The sequence below is a fragment of the Macaca nemestrina genome, chromosome 3 (assembly GCF_043159975.1).
Source record: "Macaca nemestrina isolate mMacNem1 chromosome 3, mMacNem.hap1, whole genome shotgun sequence".
Lineage (NCBI taxonomy): Eukaryota > Metazoa > Chordata > Mammalia > Primates > Cercopithecidae > Macaca > Macaca nemestrina.
This window is the reverse complement of record NC_092127.1, coordinates 188,678,905-188,690,538: the sequence shown is the minus strand read 5'-3', so window position 1 is coordinate 188,690,538 and position 11,634 is coordinate 188,678,905. Positions and strand designations below refer to the sequence as shown.

Below are 11,634 nucleotides of genomic sequence, written 5' to 3'. Positions count from 1 at the left end.
AGCTCTGAACTCAGCTGATTTACCCAAGAAGTCCCATGAATAACTGCACACGGTATTGCGGGTGGAACAAGGTCAAATCTCCCAGCAGCACATTTATCCCAACTTCGGACTCATAGACGACTCCTGTTTTCCAGCACAGCAATGTCTCCTTGATCAAACGGACTTATTTGGTCCATGGGCTTGTTTTTCTTCCTTGCTCTGAATTTAAGCCCATTCCATGAGCACATCCAGAAGCCCTGGAGCATTTTACGGCAGACCTAAAGTCCCCAGCTGGGGCCAGCTAGTCTGCCAGGGAGGCCTATGCCCCAGGCACTACCATGGACGGAGTGTGGAGACTCATTCACCCAGAAGAAAACACATCTGTGCCTCCACTTGCCACCTCCAAGCACACACAGTTCTGCCCTGAGAGCCGCAGTCCGTGTGTCATCTTGCTAAAGGTGTTTGCAGAACACATTCTCACCTACAAAACAGGAAGGCACAGCTTACAGTCCCTGCCCAGGGCTTTTACCACCAGAAAGTAGATAAATAAAACATTGGGACTGGAAGGAACTTCAGACATCACCCAGGGTGATGCTATCCTGTTTACGGACAGGGAATGGAGGCCAGGTCGAGAAAGGATTTCTCCTGGCAAATACAGTGGGGACAAGCTGGAGCCGGGCTTCATCCCTGTGGTTGATCCTCAGTCCAGCCCTGTGTCCAGGATGCCATGCTCTGGTTCACCCATCTCTGTGGGCTGCGTCTTTGGTTGTTTTGTTCTAGGAATGTGCAGCTTGCCCAGGACACTCCCCTTTCCTCCCTTGCTGGAGGAAACTTTGGGGACAGGAAGGTCCAGACATAGTTCTAGGGCTCCACTACTCTTCCCAGCTTCATATCCCCTGAGGCCCTCAGTTTCCTCAGCTGGGAAATGGGAATAACCCCATTCACTTCATTGGCTGGCTGTGAGGCTCATGGCATTCCCGATGGCAGCTGGCCTGGTGGCTGCTGGTATGTAAGTCACATTCAGTGTTAAGGAAGAATCTTCTTCTCCCTTTTGACAGTTCCTTCTTGCTTGTTACCTGATCTTGCGCAGCCCGAGGACCCCAGCTCATCTCCGCCTGCAAGAGTCCTGCTCCTCACCCATTCTGCACTGTGGGGTGGAAGAATGGCAGGAGGACAGAGCGTGAAGTCTCATCCCAACCCATATGCCTCCAGCTTTGTGACCTCCAGCAAGTTGCTGGCACTCTTTGAGCCTCAGTTTTCCCACCTGGAAAATGGGACTCTTTTCTGTGACACCTACCTCACAGAGACACTGCTGGATTTAACAGAGACAATGCTTTTAGCTCCAATCACTTGGAAATACACAATGAGCCTGGCATGAGGCTTGCTTAGTCATGCCGTCTCCCGCTGATTCCTCACTATGGCCTTTTGAGTGAGCCATTCTTACCATCCTCATCTCACAGATAAGGAGATGGAGGAAACACTGAGGAAATCTGCCCAAGGTCAAAGCCAGAAGGGAGTGACCCTGCTTTGCACCCAGGGCGTCTAAGTGGAGAGCCTAGACCTTTACCTACCACTGTCTTGGGAGGGCAGCCCTGAGGGAGACGCACTTCTTGAAAACTAACCCTTCCTGAGGGACTGCTCTCCATCCGGGCCTGTGCTAGCAGCTTGAGGTGGAAGAGGGTGGGGATACTCACACTCCCACACATACAGTCACTGAGTGAGACTGTTCTTCAGACCGAGAGTCACACACATGGCTTCTCAGAGGCTGGTGGGGTTGGGGGGGTGGGGGGCGCCTGGCCCAAGGCTCACCTACCTGGTTAGTGATTGATGGACCCCAACACCGGTGGCCTGACCTCAGCCCTGCATCCCTGCTCTACTGCGGGCTGCCTGGAGGGAGTGATGCCCAGTCATCCCCTCTAGTACCTTTCCCTCCTGGCACTATATCCGTTTTGACAAACGGTGCCATTCAAACCCAGGCCTGGTGCCCACTCCTCTACCCCGACCCTCCCCTCCTTCCATCTCTGTCCTCCTCTTATCCCCCACCCCTCTCCATCTGCTGTTCCCGCCATTTCAGGAAAAGTCCCTGTGGAGAGAGAAATTTCTTGCTGAAAGTGCAGGGCAGGCAAAGCCACCCTTTGTCACCCCCTCCTCCAGGCAGCCCCTCCTCTTAACCTGGGGCTTTCGTGTCTCAGAGGATTCCTCTCCCGGCCCTGCCCGGTGGGCGTGCTGGCTTCCTCTCTCCCACCCTGGATGGACTGCAGCCTGCGCTGGCCCCACAGGAAGTGGAGGCGTGGAGCCGCACTGGACCACCCCCAGCCTGCATAAAGGGGCGGGCAGCGAGGCTGCACTAGCGCCTGGCACCATGAGGACGCCTGGGCCTCTGCCCGTGCTGCTGCTGCTCCTGGCGGGCATTCCCGCCGCGCGGCCCACTCCCCCGACCTGCTACTCCCGCATGCGGGCCCTGAGCCAGGAGATGACCCGCGACTTCCAGCTCCTGCAGAGCTCGGAGCCCTCGGTGAGTCCCCCGCGCGCCCAGGACAGGGGTGCATGACCCATTCAGTTCTTAAACCCTTGCCTTTAGACCAAAAAAAAAAAAAAAAAAAAAATTAAAAATTAAAAAAAGACAGAGAGAAGGATATTTTTCTTTTCTAGTAAATGTAAATCTCAGGAGTGTTTGTGTTTTATTCATCTCCTATTAAATATGGTACCAATGGTTTGCTTTCTTCAAAACACAAGAAAAAGTAAAGACATCACAATTTTTGTAACTTACTAGCAAATATCAAAGGATCTGTTGTAAAATGTAAAAAACAAAAAAAAAAAGGAGTGGGAGGAGGGGGAGAAAAACAGCTCCCCATAGAGTCTGGAACATCAGAGTTAAGGAGAACGGAGGAATGAAGCTTGTGTATTCCTTTTGTTAGCCTGGTGAGGAGTGTGCCCGAAGAGGTGGCACAGAATTGGCTTCCACCCCTCATCTGCTGAGGGACCCGGGCAAATTCCTCAGCCTCTGCCTCTCAGTTTTCTTGTCTGTAAAATGGGATGACAGTAGCACCCCTCCGTTTAGCGTGCCTTTGACAATCAAAGGCAGATGTGAACCCAGGCACGGGTCACAGAGCCAAGCCTACAGGAACAAGTACTCAACAGATGCCAGCTGATGTGATCACGATCTTCAGAGGGAGACCTGGGGACTCAGAGAGGGGAAGTCCCAGAAGGGCTGTTGGGGACTAGAACCCAGGCCTCTGCCTGCTTCTCCATCGAAACAAAATGCATTAAACTTCATTAAAAGCTTTGGTAAAGTTTAAAAGTGTCTTTTAATCACTTGCAAATGCTTCAAACAAAACATAATGTTTCTCAGATGTTGGGGTTTACAATGCCCTAGGTAACACCTTCTTGGTATTTTCTTTTTAAAAGTTAAATAACATGTATTTTTTTTCCTAATTGTAAAAGTATTGTACTTTGTAGAACAGTTGGAAAATGTACAAAGTACAAAGAAGAAAATCAATCTTGCTTGTAATACTACCAGCTAGAGGTAGCTGCTGCTGTAGCGTTCTGGAGGATCATATTTCAGCTTTCTGTCTGCATATAGGTATTCAAATACGTGTGTGTTGTGTGTGTCTGTAAACAAAATTTGGGTCAAACAGCACAAGCAGTTTTGCCACTTACGTTTTAATGACACTATCAAATAAGTTAATTTTTGTTTTAACATTTTGTTGTACAGTTTCACCACAATTTACCCACAAGTTTCTTGTTATCGAATATAGACAGCAATCATCTTGTAAAGGAATCTGATTTTAAAAGGTTTAAAAAATCCAGAGGCTCTGAATTGCGGAGCGGGAAGAAAGTAGAAAGATTATGCATTCTAACTCTCTAATTTCACAACTGAGAACTGAAGGAAGGCACTTGCCCATGGTCACACGGGGATTACTGAGAGGGCAGAGCACGAGGGCTTTTGCCCTTCAGCCCTGCACAAAAATGGAAGCCCAATATAGAAATATAAAAGTATGCATATATATGCACTTTGATATTACTATATTATACACTATATACAACAATATATTAGCTATAGAATGCCTACATAACTAATACATATAATTACATATATCTTATGTAAGTATATGTAATGTCTATAATTACATGCAGTTATACAACTGTTATGTAACTAAATAGTTATAGAACTGTTTTATAGATGTACATATATACTGCGTATATATACTTGTATTCCTGTATTATATTACTATTTCTATATTACAGTTATGGGACTGCTTTTATGTATATACGTGTATGTATATTTCTGAATGGGTATGCATAGAAAACATCTCCCTAATTCATAGCAAACGATATAAAGGTTGTATTCTAAAAGTCTAATTCTGGAAGCGCAGTCGCCCATTTCTGGAGGAGTGACATATGGCACAAGAAAGTACCGTGCATGTCATAGCATGAGGGAGGGCCCCAAGGATCTGGGCTGGTCTGGCTGTTGAGAGGGCCACCATGGAGACTTTTGTGACCAGGTGTGCCCCTGTAGGCATCCCAGAACCCCTTATCCCTTTCCACAGGAGCCGTGTGTGAGATACCTGCCCAGGCTGTACCTGGACATACACGTAAGAGGGCTCTCCCTGGGGGAGGGAAGTCTGGGGCTGAGGGACTCAGGTCTGAACCTCTGCTGCTGGCTGTGTGGCACAGAGTCAGGGAGAGATCTTACGCAGCTCAGCCCCGTCCCTCTCGCTACTGACTTCTCCCACAAGCCCCCTCCCCGTTGCCCACTCCCAGAATTACTGTGTGCTGGACAAGCTGCGGGACTTTGTGGCCTCGCCCCAGTGTTGGAAAGTGGCCCAGGTGGATTCCTTGAAGGACAAAGCACGGAAGCTGTACACCATCATGAACTCGTTCTGCAGGAGGGTAAGTGGATGCCATTGAAAATCCATTTTCTACTTGCTATCAAAGAACTTTTCAAAGAGGAGGGTTGGGAGGAGACAGGGACAAGGAAGAGGAGCAGAGATGTTTCGCAGATGCTTTCAGTTCACAAAGCCCTTTCTCAACCGTGGTTGCCTTGTTGATGGGGTTCAGGACAAGGCCCTTTGTCTCCATGAGCTGCACACTGATGCAGGGGTTACACCCCAGGACCAGACCCCAGCCACATGGATAGACTCTGCCAGGAGCCAAGTGAGGCAGGTTAGAGGAGACCCTGCAGGAGGGGGTTCAGGTGTGCTCTGATAAGAGGATTCTGGTAGGAGAGGGGAAAGGACAGAAAATCAGCAATAGTTGAAATGTGAAAAGTAGAGGCATGTGATTGCAGGGCACAGACTTCAGCATCAGAGAGCCCTGAACTTGAGTCTGTATCTCCCTGCTTCCCAAGTGGGAGTGCCTGTCTTAGTCTGTTTCTGCTGCTATAACATAACACCACAGATTGGGTACTTTATTTTTTAAAAAAGAAGTTTGTTTAGCTTATGGTGGAGGTTGGTGTAGAGTCTAAGAGCATGGTGCTGGCATCTGGTGAGGGCCTTCTTGCTGCGTGATACCATGGCAGACGTCATCACACAGCAAGAGGGTAAGAGCCAGAGAGAGTTCACTTTTTTAACAAAGCCACCCTTGCAATAAGCAACCCTCTCTCAAGGTAGTGACATTAATCCATTCATAAGAGCAGAGCCCTCATTAATCCAGTCATTAAGTCAAAGCCTACATTAGTTCATGTACAAAGGCAGAGGGTTTAAGTTTCCAACACATAAACTTTTGGGACCACATTCAAATCACAGCAGTGTCCCTTCACTCCTCTGAGGCAAAGTTTCCTCAGTCCTGAACTGAGGACACAGTAGTGCCATCTCATGAGATGGATGATAATAACTACACCCATATCTTGTGTGGGCTCTGCAGTAACTCCCTTGATCCTAAGAAGCCTAGTAGGGTGACTAAATACGGAATTCCTAGCACCATGCTTAGCCCAGAGTAAGCTCCTCTGGAAACCGTAGTAATTAGCTATTAAGTTATAATTTCTTGATCCTATATGAAAGATGTGTTATGAATTTTCCCCCATGCCCACACCCAGTTTCCTCCTCCTCCCTGCTCCTTTTGGTTTGTGGGGGAAGATAGGAAGCTGATACAATTATGATAACAGTGTGATGAGTAGTGTTATTGACTGAAGTGAGGGGAGGTGAGAGCTGGCCTGATCTTCCTGGTCATTCCAATTCCTGGCCCAGGATGCTGCTCAGCAACTAAGGTTCATTCATTTATTCCCTCCCTCACCCATTCATCTATCCATCTGGTCAACCAATGTATGTGTGAATTCCGTAAGTGATAACAATTTTAAAAAACATGAAATTCTATTAGAATGTGAAGCAAGAAGTGACTAGCTCTTTTTGGGGAGAGTAAGGGATGGGAAGTTTTCACACAAAGGGGAACAACTGAACGACCTTTGAGGATAACCAAGAGCCCTACAGTTGCATATGGACTCCGTGGCCACCTTCAGTAATTTTCCTGCTCATTGCACATCTTTTTCAGGACTTGGTCTTCCTGTTAGATGACTGCAATGCCTTGGAATACCCAATTCCAGTGACTACAGTCCTGCCAGATCATCAGCGCTAAGGCAGCCCAGACTGGAGAAAGAACCCAAGAGAACTGAAGTTATGTCAACTACTCAGACTTAATGGGCCAGAGCCATGACCCCCACAGGTCTTGTGTTAGTTGTATCTGAAACTGTTTTGTGTCTCTCTACCTTCTGGAAAATAGGGGTGGTATTCCTACCCAGAAACCTCCTTTGAGCATAGAGTTAGCAACCATGCTTCTCATTCCCTTGACTCATGTCTTGCCAGGATGGTTAGATACACAGTGTGTTGATTTGGTCACTAAAAAGAAGAAAAGGACTAACAAGCTTCTCTTTTATAAGCAACTATCTTGAGAACACACAAAATAGTATGTTTTTTTACTGGTTTAATGGAGTAATGGTACTTTTAGTCTTTCTTGATAGAAACCTGCTTACATTTAACCAAGCTTCTCTTATGCCTTTTTCTAACACAAACTTTCTTCACTTTCTTTCATTTAAAAAGAAATTAATGCTCTTAAGATATATTTGCAAGTTTTTTACGTAGTACTGACAGGACTCACTCTTTCATTGAAAGGTGATGAAAATCAAATAAAAAAAATCTCTTCACAATGAGAAACACGTGTCCTGCTGTATCTGTCCAAGGTGGGTGTCAGGGTTGTGTTTTTTTCACACTTCTCTTGAAAACTCCTGCTCTAAGCATGATGCAACTTTCTCCCGCTTTCAGTCAGATTCAGGTGTCTCTGGTTCTGCTTCATCCACCTGCATGAATGTCTGCTCTTTAAGTGTTGGGGATGCTGATTTCTGTTGAGGACAGCTGTTTCCTTTGGGGGATCTACATTGGGGGCAGATTGCATCATACCCACAGGCAGTGCTTTGCTGCACTTATCACGAATATCAGCTATTGACTCCACACAGCAAACATGGAGATGGGCATGGAAGGAGGCTGAGGCTCATGTAGGTCAAGTAACTTGTCCGAGGCCACTGGCTGCTAAGTGAGGAAGCCTGGGTTGAACCCAAGCCTGTATAACTCCAAAGCCCATGCCCTTCGCAGTGTAGCCACCCCAGCTCGCTGCAGGTGAAACATGCTTGTTAAATTAATTTATGAACCCAACAATAAAATCTCAGTTAAGAAACGGGATTGTTGAAAAAATATCTCAAATGTTGACTTTGCTAAATTCCACATGTTATATTGGAGTCTTTTGGCTTCTTTTCCTCTTTTTTATTTTAATTTTTATTTTTTTAAAAATTATTTTTTATTTTCCATAGGTTATTGGGGTACAGGTGGTGTTTGGTTACATGAGTAAGTTATTTAGTGGAGTAAGTTATTTAATGGTGATTTGTGAGATTTTGGTGCACCCATCACCTGAGCAATATACACGGCACCCTATTTGTAGTCTTTTATCCCTCACCCCCCCCGACCCTTCCCCTGAAGTCCCCAAAGTCCATTGTATTATTCTTAATGCCTTTGTGTCCTCATAGCCTAGCTCCCACATATCAGTGAGAACATACAGTTCTTGGTCTTTTGGTTTGGTTTTCCATTCCTGAGTTCTTCACCTAGAATAATAGTATCCATTCTCATCCAAGTCACTGCAAATACCATTAATTCATTCCTTTTTATGGCTGAGTAGTATTCCGTCACATATATATATATACACATACACACACATATATATACATATACACATATATACAGATATATACACATATATATATACACATACATACACACACACACATACATACACACACACACATATATATATGTGTATATATATACACACTACAGTTTATTCCCTCAACTGGCATCCACGATTTTGCAGTTGTGAACTGTGAAGCTATAACATGCGTGTGCAAGTATCTTTTTTGTATAATGACTTCTTTTCTACTAGGTAGATACCCAGTGGTGGGATTGCTGGATCAAATGGCAGTTCTACTTTTGGTTCTTTTTTTTTTTTCTAGTTTTTTTTTTTTTAATTATACTTTAAGTTCTAGGGTATATGTGCACAATGTGCAGGTTTGCTACATATGTATACATATGCCATGCTGGTGTGCTGCACCCATTAACTCGTCATTTACATTAGGTATATCTCCTAATGCTATCCCTCCTCACTCCCTCCACCCCATGACAGGCCCTGGTGCATGATGTTCCCCTTCCTGTGTCCAAGTGTTCTCATTGTTCAATTCCCACCTATGAGTGAGAACATGCGGTGTTTGGTTTTTTTTTCCTTGTGTTAGTTTGCTGAGAATGGTGGTTTCCAGCTTCATCCATGTCCCTACAAAGGACATGAACTCATCCATTTTTATGGCTGCATAGTATTCCATGGTGTATATGTGCCACATTTTCTTAATCCAATCTATCATTGATGAACGTTTGGGTTGGTTCCAAGTCTTTGCTATTGTGAATAGTGCCACAATAAACATACATGTGCATGTGTCTTTGTAGCAGCATGATTTATAATCCTTTGGGTATATACCCAGTAATGGGATGGCTGGGTCAAATGATGTTTCTAGTTCTAGATCCCTGAGGAATCACCACACTGTCTTCCACAATGGTTGAACTAGTTTACAGTCCCACCAACAGTGTAAAAGTTTTCATATTTCTCCACATCCTCTCCAGCACCTGTTGTTTCCTGACTTTTTAATAATCACCATTCTAACTGGTGTGAGATGGTATCTCATTGTGGTTTTGATTTGCATTTCTCTGATGGTCAGTGATGATGAGCATTTTTTCATGTGTCTGTTGGCTGTACAAATGTCTTCTTTTGAGAAGTGTCTGTTCGTATCCTTTGCCCACTTTTCAATGGGGTTGTTTGTTTTTTTCTTGTAAGTTTGTTTGAGTTCTTTGTAGATTCTGGATATTAGCCCTTTGTCAGATGAGTAGATTGCAAACATTTTCTCCCATTCTGTAGGTTGCCTGTTCACTCTGATGGTAGTTTCTTTTGCTGTGCAGAAGCTCTTCAGTTTTATTAGATCCCATTTGTCAATTTTGGCTTTTGTTGCCATTGCTTTTGGTGTTTTAGACATGAAGTCCTTGCCCATGCCGATGTCCTGAATGGTATTGCCTAGGTTTTCTTCTAGGGTTTTTATGGTTTTAGGCCTAACATTTAAGTCTTTAATCCATCTTGAATTAATTTTTGTATAAGGTGAAGGAAGGGATCCAGTTTCAGCTTTCTACATATGGCTAGGCTTCTTTTCCTCTTTTCTCTACATATAGGCCAGGCTTTTCCACCTTAATCCTCGATGCCTCTAACTTCTCAAATGATATATGAGAAAGATTTATAAGTTTTTATTCTCTATTTAGAAGCGCAAGTCCACAGAATTATTAGTTTCTGGGGCTGCCATAATACGGGACCACAAACTATGTGGCTTGAAAGTAGAGAAATGTATTGTCTCATAGTTCTGGAGGCTAGAAGTTCTGAAATCAAGGCTTCATTGGGGACACACTCCCTCTGACGATTTTAGGACAGGATTCTTCCTCATCTCTTCCTGGCTTAGGGTTGTTGGTGGCAGTCTTCACCATGCCTTGGCTTTTAGATGCATCCCTTCAGTTTCTGCCCCCTCAACATCTGGTGTTCTCCGTGTGTCTGTGTCTCTTTGTTCAAAATGGTTTCTTCTTATAAAAAGAGTAGTTATTAGATTAGGAGCCACTCTAATCCAATATAATCCCATCCTAATCTGATAACATCTACAAGGACCCTATTTCCAAATGAGGTCACGTTAACAGGTACAGAGGGTTAAGACTCAACATCTTTCTGGGAGACACAATTCAACCCACAACAGTCACTCTTTCAGTAAATAACCTTTTCGCAAAGGAAAATAACACAACAGACTGACTCTTTTGTTAATCACCACCGCCGCTGTCATCTGCCACTTCCTGGCTGATACCGAATATGGCGGCATGGAACTCAGCACACAGCATTCCTTAGCCTACTGATTCTTCACAAAGATGCTGCAGGATGGGGGCTATAAGCCCTGATTTACAGTGGAGGAAACACAATGGGGTTCAAAGGTTAAGTGATTTCTCCAGACAGCTAATACATGGTGGTGAAGGGATTCCAGACAAACAGGCAAGTGCCACAGTCATTTCATAGTTCTGCTAACCCTTTACTAGGTTCAGGCGGTAAAAGCAAACCGGTGAAGACAAGAACTAATTAAAGCATTTCAGGGATTTATTTGTGGTTTTAAGAAAATTTTTTTTAACTTTCAAGTTCAGGGTACCTGTGCAGGTTTTTTATATAGGCAAACTCTCGTCATGCTGATTCGTTGTGAAGATTGTTTTGCCACCGGGTATTAAGCCTAGTGTCTATTTTATTTTTCTGGATCCTTTCCCTCCTCCCACCTTCCACCCTCCGGTAGGCCCCTGTGTCTGTTGCTCCTCCCTAAGTGTTTATATGTTCTTATTATTTAGTTCCCACTTACAAATGAGAGCACGCAATATTTGGTTTTCTCTTCCTGCATTACTTTGCTAAGGATAATGGCCTCCAGCTCCATCTGTATTCCTTCAAAGGACATTTATTTGTTTGTTCACTTCTTCAATATTTACCAAGTACTTACTATGAACTCAACAAACACTGAGATGAAAAGTAAAGAATTTCTCTTTTTAGGTTACCAAGGGAGACAAATGCAAAATCTGAAAGACAGCAGAGGAAGGCACAAATAACGGGCAGAAAGATTTCTTAGAGGATCTGCAATTTGGGCAAGGACATGCAATGCAACGGGGAGCTTGTTGAGCTGAAAAGGGGTGGAGGCAGGAGCTATAGTATCGCCACAGGCATGGAATCTTCCAGGGGAGGTGAATGGCATGGTTTGGATGCCATTGCGTGGTTAGGGAGGTCGAGAAGTGGAGCTGAAAATGTAGAGGGATCCGAATGTAAATGGTTTTACTTGCAGTAAAGCCTGACATGCAGTGCATCCCTACCCCATCACTAGTTGCATGACCAGGGTCACGTAAAGAAGAATCCTTTTCTGGGCAGAAAGATTGGACATGGTTGGAGGCTGTCACTTCCTGAAGGGGTGTTGATTTGGGTTAAAACAGTAACAAAACAAGGACACTGCTCCTCCCTCTGTGTCCCAGCCCATGGCCACCACCCTGGACTCCTTCTCCAGCTTCTTCCACAACCAGC

At 44.8% G+C, this 11,634-nt stretch overlaps 1 protein-coding gene across 1 annotated transcript; it reads left to right on the top strand.

Moving 5' to 3' along the window:
- The first annotated feature begins 2,321 nt into the window (after positions 1-2,321).
- On the top strand, positions 2,322-6,656 carry LOC105465843 (cytokine like 1). Its single transcript, XM_011714476.3, has 4 exons — positions 2,322-2,494; positions 4,530-4,574; positions 4,744-4,872; positions 6,469-6,656. The coding sequence occupies exons 1-4, from the start codon at positions 2,342-2,344 to the stop codon at positions 6,550-6,552; spliced, it is 411 nt and encodes a 136-aa protein (XP_011712778.2). The 5' UTR covers positions 2,322-2,341; the 3' UTR covers positions 6,553-6,656.
- Positions 6,657-11,634: the final 4,978 nt, after the last annotated feature.

Excerpts from the sequence above, each read along its gene's own strand:
- LOC105465843 (XM_011714476.3), top strand. The coding sequence starts at position 2,342 with ATGAGGACGCCTGGGCCTCTGCCCGTGCTGCTGCTGCTCCTGGCGGGC. Across the intron at positions 2,495-4,529 it reads TGCAGAGCTCGGAGCCCTCG|GAGCCGTGTGTGAGATACCT; the intron begins GTGAGTCCCCCG and ends CCCTTTCCACAG. Across the intron at positions 4,575-4,743 it reads GGCTGTACCTGGACATACAC|AATTACTGTGTGCTGGACAA; the intron begins GTAAGAGGGCTC and ends GCCCACTCCCAG.